The sequence below is a fragment of the Stereum hirsutum genome (assembly GCF_000264905.1).
Source record: "Stereum hirsutum FP-91666 SS1 unplaced genomic scaffold STEHIscaffold_20, whole genome shotgun sequence".
NCBI classification, from domain to species: domain Eukaryota; kingdom Fungi; phylum Basidiomycota; class Agaricomycetes; order Russulales; family Stereaceae; genus Stereum; species Stereum hirsutum.
Window position 1 is genome coordinate 395278 of NW_006763150.1, and position 16773 is coordinate 412050.

At 53.3% G+C, this 16773-nt stretch overlaps 2 protein-coding genes across 2 annotated transcripts; both read right to left on the reverse strand.

Moving 5' to 3' along the window:
* Positions 1–324: 324 nt before the first annotated feature.
* On the reverse strand, positions 325–7049 carry STEHIDRAFT_162784 (ATP-binding cassette transporter; the record flags this gene model as incomplete). The annotated part of the gene is made up of 33 exons (XM_007310440.1): positions 325–447; positions 524–547; positions 642–769; positions 830–1076; positions 1142–1354; positions 1418–1554; positions 1617–1685; positions 1744–1856; positions 1913–2015; positions 2079–2189; positions 2245–2373; positions 2434–2495; positions 2556–2699; positions 2755–2914; positions 2971–3247; positions 3316–3408; positions 3473–3532; positions 3588–3688; positions 3758–3806; positions 3867–3976; positions 4036–4071; positions 4132–4351; positions 4408–4511; positions 4571–4597; positions 4652–4679; positions 4741–4786; positions 4854–4989; positions 5046–5076; positions 5137–5233; positions 5292–5794; positions 5862–6293; positions 6355–6606; positions 6657–7049. 33 exons carry the CDS (start codon positions 7047–7049, stop codon positions 325–327), a joined length of 4758 nt encoding a protein of 1585 aa, XP_007310502.1.
* A 1020-nt stretch (positions 7050–8069) lies between these two features.
* Positions 8070–13697, reverse strand: STEHIDRAFT_150571 (uncharacterized protein). The gene is made up of 5 exons (XM_007310441.1): positions 13540–13697; positions 11974–13308; positions 10080–11840; positions 9568–10004; positions 8070–9503 (listed from the first exon to the last, which is right to left on the reverse strand). The coding sequence occupies exons 1-5, from the start codon at positions 13612–13614 to the stop codon at positions 8381–8383; spliced, it is 4731 nt and encodes a 1576-aa protein (XP_007310503.1). The 5' UTR covers positions 13615–13697; the 3' UTR covers positions 8070–8380.
* Positions 13698–16773: the final 3076 nt, after the last annotated feature.

Genomic DNA, 16773 nt, shown 5'->3' on the forward strand with positions numbered 1-16773 from the left:
TCGTGATTTGCAAGTGGAGAGGAAGGGGGAATCATTGTTTCGACATCACAGTACGATCCCTATAACGACTTCCAAGCAAGCTTCAGTGCTTGAGAGCCTGAGAGAAGGCAGTTGAGGCGATCGGCTGTAATATGCTCACGCAATGCTAAGAATGTTTTGAGGGCAAACTCCGAACGGCGAACTCGAATAAGTAACTTGGACAATGGCAGCTTTTCCTGTCCTCCCGTCGCTCCACTCTCAATGCATAGCGTCACTAAGCGACGGAACTAATCGAGTTTCTGAATACACCCAGGAGACCCAATAATGTACGGGACTGTGCGCAATCTAAATACTTACGGAGGTAACAGCAGCGGCATATAACGCGTCGCTGTCCCCGCTTTCGTCCACTAATGATTTCAAAAATCCGCCTTCCTTCTTCAGGAGCTCGCTCGGCCTGTCAAACTCGACCTGTTGCAAGTACACAGTGTGAATAAAAGAGACGAAAGACAGGTCGGCAACCACGGAAAATGGAAACTGGACTCACGATATTTCCAGCGTCGAGGACCATCTGAAACCAGAAACACAACGATAAGGAGAAGGTAACGTGTCAGCGCGATAAAGAGCTTGGGCGAGGTAAAGACGGTGAAGTTGGAAAGACCTACAATTTTATCGGCATCCATAATGGTTTGAAGACGATGGGCAATAGTGATGATCGTCACATCCTTCTTCAGCTCAGTCCTCAACGACTCCTGGATCACGGAGTCCGTTTTATAATCGATCGCGGACGTCGCTGATCCACCATAAGTCCAGATCAAAGACAGTCCCGTGAATTATAAAGGGAAGCACCAACCTTCGTCCAAAATGAGTAGCTTACTCTCGCGTACCATCGCTCGGGCCAACGCGATGATTTGGCGTTGCCCCACCGAGAGATTACTTCCGCCACGAGCCATGGGAGTATCTAGCGTGATCATACTCTCCTCTCCTTCGCTTTGAATCGAATAAAGACCAGCGGAACGAAGGGCTGCGTTAAGTACAGCGTCGTCAAATTGATCGAATGGGTCCAAGTTGCGTCGGAGCGTGCCACTCAGAAGCTCAGGCTGTGATTCAGCCACGAAGGTGTTCAGCATTAAAACAGGCGTTGAGAATGATCACATACACTCACCACTTGAGGTATGATAGTGATATGGCTTCGGAGCGAGTCCAAGTTCACCGAAGAGATGGGCAAGCCATCATAATAAACCTCTCCTTCGGTGATGATGCATCGTAGCAAAGCCAACGTCAAGGAACTCTTCCCGCTACCGGTACGTCCGACGATGCCGACACGCTCTCCGGCCTTGATCTCAAAGGAGAGGTTATGTAATACCTTGGGACCATCCTACAAGGTTTCATTAGTAATTGTAGGTTGATTTAAAACGACCGCTGAATGGGAAGTTCGTACGTTGGAGTATCGTGCGCTGAGGTTTTCGACTTTCAAATCGCCACTCGAAGGCCAGTATGCAGGTGGCAATCTATCCAGGACAGGCTGGGGCTCTTGTTCGATGACCATGTACTGCTGTAGACGTTCAAGACTATTCCCTGGTGTAGTTATAGGGACGTCTCAATATGTTAGGAAGGTGCGTTTCAAAGAGATTTCGTACCGTTGACTTCGAACTGGTTGAGTTGTTGGACAAACCACAGAATCAGCTGACCAAAGCTGACAGCCATCGCTGCGAAGGAATGAGGGTATCAGCAAGAAAGAGTCGACGAATCTTCGGCATGGCTTACTCAAGGTGAAAGCTGTATTGGACGGATTGACGTTCGTGTGGCCATACACAAAATAAATCCCCAACGCGGCAGCGAACAGGCCACCTAAGCCATTAACGCGAACGCCGATCCATCTGCAAAGCTGAGCTCAGCATTTGTTAGTGAGTCACGACAGGTAGAAAGGGCTTACTTGTTCAAGTCGTTGAATACACGGTTTGCACGAGTATATTCATCAATTTTGGCAGTAGATTTCAACAGTATGGACTCCTGAGCGCCGTAGGCGCGGATTGAGACTTGAAATTCACCATCAGAATGATTCGACTAAATTTCGCACATTATGCTAGAACGAAACATACCGATGCCTTCGACGGCAGCACCAAAATGGGCTACCACGGGTGCCTTCGCCTTACTCAGCTCTCGCTTCACTGATAGCTGCGCCTTAATATAGATATTCCCCAAGGTACCTCCTGCAGAGCGAGTTAGATCGTGCCCGCGCATGAGGAGAAGCGAAAACAGGCGCACCAGCAGCCGCGATGATTATCCCAATAAGTCCGACTTTTGGAGTGAAGACAAGCACGGCGAAAAAGCGTACGGTAAGGACCACTCCGATTTCAAAAACCTGAGAAAAAACATCGGGAATGACGGAGTCGACTATGCAATCGCCATCACCATCAAGCAGTGAACGAAAATGTCCGTGCAGTTATGACCCACCTGAAGAAACATCTTGAGTACATCTAGTAATTATGCGTGACATTGGTGTCTTGTCGAGCCATCTATCAAGATTTGTATAAGTGAAAGAAGCGTACGGCCACGCGTCAATATACGATACGGACCTCAGAGTAGTGCTCAGAATGGTAGAGATGAGCCTTTGATGGAGCAGGTTGGAGGCTCGTAAAGCGCCTTTGAAGAGGACCACCTGTACGATACCGTAGACTACAACCATGCCTACACAGAACGTGACGTATGCACCGAGATAGCTGTCAAAAGAATGAGTATGGTGAGACGGATGACTTTTATGCCCGTTTTGCTCACAAAGGAACGTTGACGTCTTCTGGACGATGGCTCAGATACTGATTTGCCCATTCTCCCAGGATCCAAGGCTGAAGCACCTCGATAGTGCATTCGAAGAAAGTCGCTACTACGAATATGGGCCAGAATACAGGGCCACCCAGAGCCTCAACGTACATTTTGACTTTCAGGATCGTTAGTCAAGCATGCGCGCCAAGGAAAAGTCAGAAATATACTGACACGACTGCCAGCTGATGTGACCCTCAGCGGTTTCCTCTTCAAGGACGAGCTTTCCGTCTTTTTTGTCTTCTTTCTTTGCCACTTCTTCACCAAGGGCAGGTACATCGATCTCTTCTGCAGCTTTCTCTTCTACCTCAAACTCGTGTTTAGCTTCTTCTCTGAGTTTCGAGCTCTTGGCCAGAGCCTCTGACATTGTTCCTTGGCTGAGGATTTGGCCGTCTGACCCGAGAGAAACCACGAAGTCGGCAATCGGTGCCGTGAGACTGACGTTGTGAGTCTGGGAGGACATACGACAGCGTCAGCTGGAGGGATATGGTATGCATGTTCGAAAACCACGAGACATACAACCAGAAGTACGGTCCTTCCTTGGATAAGAGGCCCTGTGAAGCACTTTTCGACGATCCATTTGGCCGTATGGACATCTAGCGCGGCGAGAACCTGCGAAATCCGACTGTCAGGATGAAATGTCGGCTCGTAGAAAAATTAAGGGTGTAAACCTCACATCATCTAACAGAATTATCTCCGCAGAAGAGTAGACAGCACGCGCCAAGGTCACCCGAGCCTGTTGTAGATAATGAGATTGACCCTCTTTCACTCGACGAAGTCGGTTAGTATACCTTTTGTCCGCCACTGAGTGTGACGCCCCGCTCGCCAATTTCAGTTTCATCGCCAGCATCGAATAGGGAAAGATCATGCGTAAGGCCACATTGATGTATCACTGCGTCGAGTACGTGCAGTTGGATGAGCCTTCGTAGCCCATTTACTGTCTGATTAGAGGAAGGCCTACCTTGAGCGTATCGATCCTCGTCAAAGGGAGACTCGAAGAGAATATTCTCCTACCGAAAGACAATCTGAAATCAACAGATATTATCTTCGGTTTACGTGCGCTTACTGACCTTGATAGTAGCATTCATGACCCAAGATTCCTGAGCAGCATACGCCACGCCTCCAGCTCTTGGAAGGTTGAACCACGAACCAGGTCCTGCTTCTACGAAATGCATCTCGCCTGTTTGACGCAGTTGATACATCTAATTTCACGGGCTTGTTATATAGAAGGTTGCTCACCCAAAAGAGCCATCAAGAGCGAAGTCTTCCCACAGCCTTTCATGACAACAATTTCAGTGACGAACCACATGCGTTGAGCTGGGTAAGAACGCGCACCTGTGGGCCCAACAATGAGATTGATGCATGCCTTCTTAAACAATAGTTCATCCTCAACGTGCAGTGTAAAGCGCCGTTTCGACGGTGTCGCAGTGCCCGGTATGCCCTCATTGAACCAAGTAAATGTCGCGGCTCTGAATCCGATATCATCCGTCTCGACGGATGGTACCGTTACCGGAAAAACAACGTTTTCAGGTGTAAACTCATCTAGGAGTTCAGTCTTAGAAAAGAGGACAAGTCAGACATGGGCAGACGCGGAATGATACTTAGACAGACCTCAGTCAGGAAGTCCGTGATACGGTCAAGAGAGACCTTTGCCTTAATGGCTATTGGCAGGAGAAAGAGCGATTGTTGCAGCTTGTTTCGAAGGATCTCAAAGACTGTCGTGAAAATAAACTGATCGAATGGAACTCCCGGAAATGAACATAGGGTCGCTTACGCGCAATAGAGGCGAATACAGTGGCAGCTGTACGACAGGCTTGTCAAGAGCCCATCAGTTTCAAAGAAAACTTAGGCTCACCATCCAAGGTTCCTTTCATCACGAGTGCCTATACAGGTGATGAATACGCGGTAACTAGAACTCGACGCTGAAACGGGTATACCACTCACATAGAAACTGTACGTCGCAGCCTCGGTCAAACATGGGATGATGAACCTTTCGTTACATGACGGTCAGAGTCTAGATACCAACATTCAAGGCCAGAAGAATGAAAGCAACGCACTGGCAACTCATCGTTAACAATGAAAGGACTTTACTCTTGAAGAGCCAACCAAGCTCTATTTGGCGTTTCTCGTTGATGGATTCGCTCATCTTATGCTCCCAACCGAACATTTTTATCATCCTGATCACACCAAGTGCTGTTCCAGAGTGCGTAAGTTGGTAGGAATTCTAAAGTACGGGACATGAGACTTACTTTCGGTGACGAGCTCGACACGATCATCACTCTGGAGTCAAAGGAGGTTGAGAGCTGAACGATATATGACCTTGATGACTATGGTTCTGACCTTTTTCGAGACTTCTCGAGAAGCATCTTGTAATAGTTTGGAGAAAAAACCCGGAATGGGCAACCCTAACAACGTGAATCCAAGCCCTGCCAATGCGCTTGAACACCACACAAAATTAGAGCGAGTACATGTAATACAACATCGAAGGATACTACCTCCACCCAAGAATGTTGTAGAGAAACACGGTGGACCCAATTATCCCAAGGGGCACAGCCACAAGAATCTGCAAGACGTCCGTGCTTCTCCCGAGCGCTTGCAAATCCGAGGATATCAAGTTGTTCATGCGTCCAACAAGACTTTTGGATGTCGCGGATGTCGTTGTCGATGGAGTTGGGACGAGTGTAGAAGCTTCAGAATCCTGAGCCGTCGTTCCCGAGTCGGATCCAGCTTCCACATCCTGTGACTGGTGCCCGTTCGTGTCAGATGTGGATACGGACGCAGGGCCGTCGGTAGCTACAGTGCTCTCTGAGGTGACGGGTGTCGTGGTCCCAGAAGGAGAAGCCTTAGAATCGGCATTGGTGTCCACAACCATCCGAATGCGCAACGCATGCTGCAAGACCAATTGGGTGAGAATAGACTCTGTGCATGTAATAATCCTCGAGTTGATCTGTTGATAGTTTTGCAAGAGTACAGCAGAAGCAAAGGGCGCAAGGAAGAGCTTCATTTAAAACATGGTATTGTCAACCTCTGGTACTAAAGTCGAAAAACAGGTAAAACCGACTTACGGAGAGGACCCAAACCCAAGGTCGGACGATCGCGCCCTCCCCGGAGCTCTCCAGATACATCAAGAGATGTCGGAGACCGTATGGAGAGAAAAGTTGTGCGGCCGACTGACATGTTATGAGGAAACAGACGATGGCGAGCTCACGACGGAAGACAATGACTAGCGCAAGCAGCATGCGCCAATGGCCAAAAGCCTTCTTCGCCTTTGTATCCCCCTTGCTGTCTTGTACCTCTGACGTCTTCCAAAGCGGATCGCAATGCGGGAAAGCGATGCGTACAAGGTGCTTGACGTGGTCTTCATCGGCTAATGGAGGTAATTCCGATAGAGGCAGATGAGGAACATTGTACGCCTTCCAAATAATGTTGTCCAGGTAGAAGAAGAGAATGCGAGACCACGGCGAAGCGGTCTGCAGGGGATTCGGAGGCATCGGATCCTGTGGTGGTCCGAGATCTCTTCAGACTTCGAGTATTGATAAACTCAGCGGGGACACTTACAGCAGGATCGCAAGGAATATATGCTCTTGGCGTGAAAAGTGGCAATAAGACACCGGTAAAAGTGAGAACGCCGAAAATCGCATACACAATTGGACCTTCTTCCACGGGAAACTCTGTGTATGTCAGGAAAGGGATAACGTCGCGGATGAAAAGCACAGCCCACGCGACCACCAGGATGAGCGTGGCATGGCTGGAGGCTAGTGAAGGTTTTCTGGGGAGTACGGAGAAAAATGTAAGGACGCAGGTATAGATCTGGCAAACTGAATCAGAATCACTCGGGCAAAAGAAACGTAAAGACTGACGAGGACAATGCAGTAGAGTCCAATTGCACTGGTTTTAGAGCTAGTAAACCAAGATATGGAGAGGCCGGCTGCTGCCACGCAACCAGCCAGGCGAAGGATTTCTGATGTGAAGATTAGCGCCCCACCATGGGCACTGACGCGTCCGCTGAAATCCTGAGTCACATCCGCGTCCGGAGAACTGTTTCGTCCTTCGCTCGCCCAGACGAAGCGGGTCACGGAGCGTCGAGACTTGACGGAGGAGACTACATTGCGGATGAAAAGGACCAGGAAGGATAGACAAGAAGCATAGAGTGGAATCGCCAGAGTGTTGGACCACAAAGCATCGTCTCTGGAGTTCAAGGCTTTGGAGATATAATGCCCGGCTTGCTGGACCACAAAGGTCGAGTCCAACATGCTGACAAGATGCGAATTGAGCTGACCAAAGGCAAGCCTCGCGTGGATGTAGATGATATGCTGTACGATCTAGGATGCGTCGTGGTGGTACACCTGAGAGTACCTCTGTCCGAGTCGAGAATGGAGCCGGAGTTGGCGTCAATGATGGTTTTGATCTAGGGCTCTCTACTAAAAGTAGTTTGGCAGCCATTCCTTTACTTAAGGCACGTTGAATTGCGCGATAAGATGGTCCGACGGGTGCACGTGTGGCCGTCGAAAGTTGCGGCCATAAGTATCACTGTGACTCATGCATTGTCGATACGGTAAGTTTGCTTGGTTCGCATACCTTGCATGGATCAATCGGTGAGATAGGTCCGGTAAAGACAAACATGCAACAGTTAGTATAGCAGTAAGCTGAGATTGCGAGCGACATGAGTGCAATGGCGACCTGGTGGGCTGCCGGAACCGACCCAAATGAAACTCCGATGGAACTCCGCTCGTGTTAGTCAGGTATCCAACCAAGAAGGCTTGACTCACTGCAGCTGATATCATACTGAGTATACGCAGTACTACTACCATGACCATTATTGTGTCCTTTCTCGGCGAATCAAGAGCAGAGACAATTTAGAGATACTGTACTTTTTCGACGAAAGGTTCGTCACACGTTCTCCGCGCTGGTGAACCGAACAAAACCCTGCGTGACCTCACGCATAACGCATGTTGAGCGAACAGTGACCTCGGCAGGCGCTTGCGCAAAATAATCATTTTTGCAAGCGCCTACGTTGTTTTCTGAACCATTTACGGGTCCCGTCACGCTCACGCACGGTTTCTGAACCGTGACCCGGGCGAGACTGATGGGTGACGTACATTTTTGATGAACCTTTGGTCGAAAAAGTACAGTAAGCTTGCAGTTGTGGCCCACTTACAAGTTCGCGTGGCACTACGGCGAAGTCCGCGTCGTGTCAAGTTGAATCACTGGCCGGATAAGTCCACAAGGACATTCCTCTTTCAATTTGCCTGTATATCGAGCTATCACATGATGGGTGCTCCAGTTCTGGCCCGAGACCATGTAGAAGATGTTCATAGGTGTCTAGGACCCGACGTCGACTCGAAGAATTGTAACTGTCGTATATAAAGAGTATGAGTACACATGAGCATCAAGCATCGTCTCGAGGTCATTTCTGGACTATTGCTACAAGCATGCACTGAAGACGTTTGACGTTCATTGAAGATAAGTAAGAGAGATAACAAGAAAGGAAAAGAAAGACCGAAAACAGAACTCTACCATGAACCACGAATGAAAAGCAGGAAATAAAGAAATAAAAACGAAGAAACAGCATCTCATACTTCTCTCAAGCCCACCACCACCTCCTCACCTCGATGGCCCAACCCTTCCTCGTTCCATCCTCACCCACATCCCCCAACACCCTCACCTCACCCTTCACGAAATCGAAGTTTGCCGGCGTCAGATCGCGCTGCAGAACCTTCGCGTTCTTCTTCCACTTCTCGTCCTTCGACTTCAGCGGCAGCAGCGCTTCCGCGATCCTGACTTTCTTCACAGTAGATTTGGAGTTGGGTTTCGACCCCGAGGACGTGGAGAAGGATTTTGTGCGATTGAGGTCGGAGGTGCTAGATAGATTGGAGACGGTGGGGGATGGAGGTGGGAGGGGAGGAAGCGGCGAGGGCTGTGCTGATGGAGAAGCATCGTTCTTGTTGCCTTCGCCAGACGGAGCTGCCAGTGTTTCAGGCTCCGTTGCAGGTACTGGTGGAGTAGGCTGCTTCTCGGAGGTAGCTGGAGGAGGAGGCGCCGATGTTTCTGTACTGGGTGCCTGAGACTCTACAGGTGCTGAAGTGGCATCTGCGTCCTGAGCTTTCTCGACGCCTTCAGAGGCAGCTTCAGGGATATCTTCCGACGGAGTAGCATCCTTCTCCTCCGCCGCCTTCGGCTCTGACTCTGCAGGCGGCTTCTCCTCTGACACTTCCGTCGCTTTCTCCTCTTCGGCACTCCCCACATCACCTGCACCGTCTGTGCCCTCATCCACGATCAACGATATCATCCATCTTCTCTCGGGCGTCGGTTTCGGCGGCATAAACGGCGGTGGCACGCCCAGCTCCATCTCAAGATCGTCTGCGCCCGTCTGACCACCTTGTTCCGTCGCGTCCACATCCATACCCGTTGTACCAGTGCCAATATTTTCCTTGTCCGCGCCTTCGGCGGTGGAGTGTACACTGGGTTCTTCATCGTAAGCTTGCACGAGGAACTTTTCTGTCAGAGTTTCGAGAACGATGTCGCGAGGATCTTCATCGTCGTCGTCATCGTTTTCGTCCTCCTCGTGCGGACGGACTATATCGAGCTCGAGTCGTCGTCGTTTATGTGGGCGATGGTGGAGGTTTGAAGACTTGCGATGAGGCCGACGGCCAAATGCTAGAGGATCGAAGAGGACATCGCGAAGGATCGCCGGTTCATACTCGAACCTGACAGGAGGGTGAGTACCTGTGCAACGATGGGAGTCAAAGAAAATAAGAGAACAAAACTCACCCAGCTCTCCCTGTTTGGCCATCGAACGTAACCGTCATCGCCGCACACCTCTTCTCCTCCCACCCTTCATCACCACATCCAAACTCCATCCACGCCGGTGCAACCTTCGCCACCTTGCCGTCCGCATCCCACATCCTAGTGCTCCACATCCCCGTATCATCGTCGGACGTGTCCTTACCATACTGCGGGCGCTCGCGATCGATGAGAGTGGAGGGGAAGGGGATGTTTGCGTCGAGGATCTCCATGGTTCTTCTGCGTCGTTTAAGTCGCGAGACTTCGTCGGGATCGGGCGTGAATGTGCGTTTTGTTGAGAATGATGGCGATGTGAACGGTGGAGTGGAGTCTGCGAGTACGAGCGAGCGACCTTCTGCGTATTCTCGAAGACGCTGTTTTCGGTTCTTACGCCCGAGACCTGGCTGATTATGCGCCGTCCCTCTCTGTAAAGGCGACAAAAATCGGGAGAAAATGGTTATTAGGACACGAAGCGGTAAAAGGGCGAAAGAAATACGCACCGGCACAAACTCCACATCCAAAATCTCGATCCCGCTGCCATCGTGGCCGTTCCCCCACCCACCACTAAACACCTTCCTCCCATCCTGTTCCATCTCTTCCTCTTCCTCTCTCACTTCCTGCCTCCTCCTGTCCCCACCCCTATTTTTATTTCTCCCCCGTCCACCATCCACTCTCTCGTCCTCATTCTCCAACACCTCCCCTTCCTCTCTCCCCGCTAACCTCTCCCTCTCCCTCTCCTTCCCCTTCACAGCATTGACCAAATCCCACCCTCTCCACCTCGCGCCCTCGCCACCAACGTATTTACCGATCCCGATACTCGACGACGCAGGTGATGCCGCAGAAGAAGGAACGACGATCCGAATCAACACCTTCATATCCTTCCCCCTCCGCCGCGCCTCGGCGAGATCGCACCACCTCACGAACCCAGCATGCACCGCACAAGTCGGCAGATCCGAATCGTCCGTATATATCCGTCTCTCCTGCACCTGTGGTTGCGAGAACAGATACGTCGGTGGTTGTTGTGGTGGTGGTGGTTGTTGGCCAGGAGCCATCATCATCTCGCGATCATACAACGACATGCCCGCCTGCATCTGCGCCTGCATCTGCACCAAAACATTACTCGGCACGCCCTGCGCCTGCGCCTGCATCAACTGCACTTGTTGCTGCTGCGTCAGTCCACTGCTCACCCCACCAGCAGCACCCGCAAGCACAGCCCCCCCACCCCAGATCCTCAACTTCTTCGGCCTCCCAAACGGCAAGAACCCAGCCGGAATGAGCACCGTCACCCTCCGTTCCGTCATCAACTCCTTCTCCCTCTCTCTCTCCCTCTCCATCTGCTTCTCCCGCTCCTTCGCGAGCTGGATGCGTTTGGAGGCGGATCGGGAATGTGTGTGAGCGTGTGAGTGAGGTTGAGTCTTGTCTTTCATTTCGACATCACCGTCTCCAGGACCGGTGGTGGAAGGATTGACAGCGGTAGCAGTAGCAGGGGTGTTGGAGTTGGGTTTAGATTCCGTCGTCGTAGAGTCAGAGTTTGTCGTCGTCGTCGTCGTAGACGCAGCCGTCCCAGAAAGCCTCCTCGTCTCCGGGAAATAAGGAAACGGCAAATCCGGAAACACAAAAGTCCCAAGATCAACAGGCGGGAACGTCGGCACCACCACCTGCTGCTGCTGCTGTTGCTGCTGCTGGGACGTCGTTGGTGCAGGCATCGTGCTCAACCCCCCAAGGACCTGATTCGGCATCGGCATCTGGTGTGCAGGTCCGTGTCCCCATGCCGGGAGGAAAAGATCCCGGTCACGGTCGAGGTTCGGATTCGGGTTCCACGTCGGGGTCGAACCGTGCACGTAATTCGGGATCATATTCGGATTCTGCGAGAGCCCACCAAGTCCATGGCCGATGCCCAAATCACCACCGACACCAACACCGCGCGCATAGTTCGGCGCGAAACCGTTCGGGTTGTTGGCAGGGTGATTCGGGGGTAACGCCGGATTGGGCAGATGCGCATGCGGGTGCGGATGGAGGGAGAGCGAGATCGAAGAGCTGTTGTTATTGTTGTTGGTGTTGTTGTTGTTGCCGGTGCGCTCGCGCTCCCGTTCACGTTCCCGTGCGTCTCTTTCCCTCTCGCGCACGCTTTCTCGGTCTCGTTCCCGATCCCTGTCGCGTATGCTCAACGGTTCCCGGTCTCTTTCACGCTCTCGATCGCGACCGGACGGAATCGAAGGTGCGAGGCCTTGTTGTTGCTGCTGCGACGACGGATGCTGGTGCTATTACACAAGAGAAAAAGGAAAGCGAGTCAGTCTCGACGGTATTGCACTGAGGATAATGAGGAGAACGACGATGAAGATGACAACAACGAAGACGAAAGATAATAAAGACATCAACACAACAAGAACGTACCACCGAATGCCCGTGCAAATGCCCATGCTGATGCCCCAGATGCCCCGGATGTACCTGCTGCACTTGCGCCTGCGTCGGATGAGCATGGACATGCGAATGTGGATGCGAATGTGGGTGTCCAGGGGGCGCCGAACCCGCCGAATGCGCCAAATGCTGCTGCTGTTGTTGTTGCTCTCTTTCCCTCTCGCGCTCTCTCTCCCTTTCGCGTTCGCGTTCCCGCTGAACCTGTTCCCGCTCCCGCTCTCGGAGCTCGATCTCCCTCGAACCCCCGGGCGCTTGGGCACTATACACGTCTCTTCCTCTCCCCCCACTCCCGCTACCACCACCACCTGGTCCAGACGGCCCAAGCCCAGGCGACGGTCTCCTCAAAATATGTGCTCCCATCCCCATCCCCATTCCCATTCCCATGCCCATGCCCATGCCTATCCCCATATCCATCCTATGCTGCTGCTGCTGCTGCTGCCCCATCCCAAACTCATGTCCATGTCCATGTCCTCTCGGTAAACTCGGATACGGCGGCAACACCAGATCTCTCTCCCTCTCATCAATCCACTCCCTCTGCACCCTCTCCAACCTCTCCCTCTCCCTCTCACCTCGATCCCTGTCCCGCTCGCGCTCGCGCTCGCGTTGTTCCCTCTGCTCCCTAACTAATAACTCCCTCTTGACTTCCCTCGCGGCCTCCCTATCTCTCTCTCGTAGCGCTGACCCGGATCCGACTCCGATACCTGGTCCTGCGCGGGCTATCATCTCCCTTTCCCTCTCACGTTCACGCTCCCTGTCTCGTTCTCGCTCCCGTTCGCGCTCTCTTTCTCCCATCCTTTCACGTTCACGTTCCCGATCCCCAATCCGCTCGCCCATCGGTATCGTCATATTCAAATACGGAAGTCCATGCCCTTGTGAACTCTGCGAAAGCGAATGCGCATGTCCCGGATGATGCTGATGCGCGCCGCCGTCCCTGTCCCTGTCCACATACGCACGACTTGCGCCACTGTTGTCTCTGTCCCTGTCCGCATACGCACGACTCGGACTCGCTCCAACATCTGTATACGCACGATTACTCCCAACACCAACGCCCGCGCCAGAATCGGGATACGACCGACTCGGACTCGCGTCTGGACGTGAACGTGGCGACGGCCCCTGTCCTTGTCCTTGTCCCTGTCCTTGTCCCTGCGATTGTCCTTGTATTGACGAGGATTTGGGTTGCATGGAGCGTGAGGAGGACGATTGTGGGCGTTGTGACTGTGTTTGGGATTGGGATTGAGATTGTGGAAAGGCGGAGGGGGAGAGCATGGAGGAGGATGAGGAGGGTGGAGGTTGGGATTGTGGGTTGGGTGGCTGTTTATATGTGTGGAGAAGGGAGTGGGTGGTAGTTAGTGTTTGTGTGTTGGGTTGGATGTTGAGTTTGAATGAAAGAGGGTGAAATAGAATATGATGGAGGGGTATGCAAGAAAAGGCGGAACAAGATAGACGGCGAAAAGACACGAATGAGAAGGGGGTAAGGATAGGAAATGAAGGGGCAAAACCACAACCAACCAGAACCAAAAGCAAAGAAAAGAAGAAACGCACCATCCCACTCTCCACCACACTCCCACTCCCATCCCCCCTCGCCCTCGCCACCGCCGCCGCCCTAATCATCTCCATATCCTGCTGCGCCCTCTGCCTCTGCCTCTCCCTCTCCCTCTCTCTCTCCACCTTCTCTCTCTCCCTCTCCCTCTCCGCCTTCTCCCTCTCCCTCTCCCTCTCCCTCTCCCGCTCAGCATCTCTCAACCTCTCCATCTCCCACCTCTCCCTATCTCGTATGCCTGTCACCATCGCCAACCCCGACCCCGACCCCGACGCCTCTCGTTCTCGTTCACGGTCTCGAGGAGTGAGGCCTATAGAGTCGCGTTCCATCCGCATACTCATACTCCCCGTCCTCTCCCTCTCCCTCTCCCTGATACCCTTCACCTCCCTCCCCCCAGCCACAGACCCAGACCCCGAAGAGCCAGGTCCAACACCGACACCGACAGCAGGCGCGAGTCCCATCTTCCTATCCAACTCCTCCCTATGGTGTGCTTTCTCCCTCTCTATCTCGCGTAACTCCCTCTCCCTTTCGCGCTCCCGTTCGCGTTCCCGGTTCAGATCCCGCTCTCGTTCGCGATTGAGGTCCCTCTCCCGGTTCAAATCCCTCGGAAACTCGCGCTCTCTCAGCGCGAACTCCCTCTCCCTCTCGCGTTCACGCTCACGCTCCACACGCGCCCGACTCGCCAGCTCCCTCTCCCTCTCATACTCCGTATCCAAATCAATCTGTCTCCTCGACGGTCCCACACCAGCACCAGCACCACCACCACCACCACCACCACCACCACCACCAATCGTAGACCCAGACGCCGCATGGAGCGAAGATGACGGACCAGAAGAAGCGGAAGCGGAAGTCGACTGTGGAAGAGGTGGTGGTGGAGGGAAGGAAGAAGATGGGAGCCCAACACCAACGCCGACACCAACGCCGACACCGAGCACGGCCGCCCTGCTCTTCCTCGCGCTTGAAGAAGATTGGGGTTGGGGTTGAGAGGCCCGCTCACGCTCATACATCTCCCTCTCGAATTCGCGGTCTCGTTCCCTCTCCCTCTCCATCATTTCTCTCTCCCTCTCCCTATCCCTATCATCACGTCCTCCCAACCCACTCATCGACTGCGAATGCGAAATCTGATGATGATGCCCAGTAGCAAACCTCGGCGAATTCGCAGACTCCAGCTTACTCGAAATATTCGTATTGCTCGAATTCGAACCGACGACGCCAGGTCCACTTGCAACGAGAGACGGTAATGAAGAAGAAGAAAGAGCGCCGGATCCGGATCCGGGACGCGCACCATGAGCATGACGCGATCCTGATCCTGATCCTGGAATTCCAGCGGCACCCGGGCCGGAAGGCGGCGGAGGCGGGTAGTCGGTCTGTAGGCTGCCCATGGCGGGAGAAGAGCCGGGACCGGCGGTGGCGTACGTCGCCGCGTGGGGAGGTCCAGGAGGTGGTGCAGGGTACTGTCCTTGTGCTTGCTGTCCTTGTAGCTGGTGTTGGGAATGGGGGTGTGCGTGGGTCGCGGACGGGGATTGAGAGTGATGTTGCTGCTGCGTGTGATTGTTGTGATGATTATGATGGAGCGGATCGTTGGAAAGCGAACGAGCGCGGCCGGCGTGTGCGGCCTGGTGATGAATGAGCAAAGGAGACGGTGGATGTCGATGTCCACCACCGCCCCCACTGCTGCTGCTATGGCTATGGCTCGAACGCTGCAACGACGGCGTTCCCGGGGCGACGTACATCGACGACGGCTCGTGGACGGCGATGGGCGACGACGTGTAGAGCGGTGCGTGCGTGTGAGCGAGTGCGGACGACGACGGCGAAAGCATTCTCTCGTCGCGACTCGTCGAGCGTCGACGTCCATGTCCGTATTCGCGCTCGATCCTCTCCCGCTCCCGTTCCCTTTCACGCCCCCTTTCCGCCCTCTCCCGCTCGATCGCCCGTCCTTTGTCTCTGCTCTGCATATCCCTCTCTCTCTCTCTCTCCCGCATATCCCTCTCCATCAACGCGCGCTCCCGTTCTCGTGCGTATTCTACCCCGTATAGCGGAAGCGGAAGCGGGGGAGGGGGCAGTCGCCCAGATCCGACTGGGCTTTGAATGGGGTGGGGATGTGGGGACGAGGCATGCGATATCGAGGGGGTGCGGTGTTGAGGGGGAGGTGGGAGGGAGTGATCATGAGGGGGTGGGTGTTGTTGTTGTTGTTGTGCATTATTCTGCTGTTGTTGTTGCTGTTGTTGCTGCTGCTGCTGCTGCTGCTGCTGTTGTTGTTGTTGTCTCCGTCTGGTCTGGTCCTCCGAAGGCGAGTCTTGCAATAGCGCCGCGACGTTCATCCTCTCTCTCTCCTTCCTTCTCTTCCTAATCTATCGATGGATGGCTCTTCAAAGTTGTGAATACAGTCGAGGAAGGTGACGGTGACGGCGACAACGAGAATATGGAAGAACGAAGAACGAAGACAAAGAACAAAGAACGAAAACGAGGCCAGAGCGCACGCGCGTGCGACGGACTGATGAAAATGTCGAATGGACGATCACAGGAACGTCCCGATCGAGATCCTTCCCAGCCCCTTCGCCCTCTCCCTATCATACGTAGCCAAATCAAATTGGGACATGTGTGATGTAAATTGTACGTTTCCGCGTTCTCGGCGCAACGCGTGCAAGACGCCAACGCCAAATTCCAATGTTAACGTTGAGTTTCCCGAATCCGAAGGCGTCATCCCTTTCCCCGCGTTCTCCGTTCGCAGCTCGCAGCTCGCAGCTGCTGCTGGCAGGCAAAGTCGCACTCAGCGAAGCCTTCCTCCTTCTCTATTCCCAAAGCAACTAACGAATCATCAAGCACACCGTCCTCTTCACACACACCTTCTCAACACTCAACACTCAAACCCCCCTCCCTTCCATCCCCTCGAGTCTCAGCCACCCAACCCACTCATCACAATCACGCACGCATGACGTCCCTGACGTAAACGGTAATCCCACCCACAAAAACCCAAGCGCCCGGCTATCTCCATCTCACCCATTGGCATGCATCTCCCCGAGCTTCGATCTCTGGGTTTTGATACGTAGATCTCAGATTCGAGCCCCTCAAGGCCTCATGTCCGAGAGTGGGTGGATTGGCTGGACCAATCATGTTGCAGGGAGGGATGAAAGGGGAAGGATGGCGTCCGGGATCTTCCGCTGGGGCGAGTAAGAACGAAACGCCACTGTGTTGAGTACTTGTCGAATCAGTGACAGTATGGGATAGGGGGTATC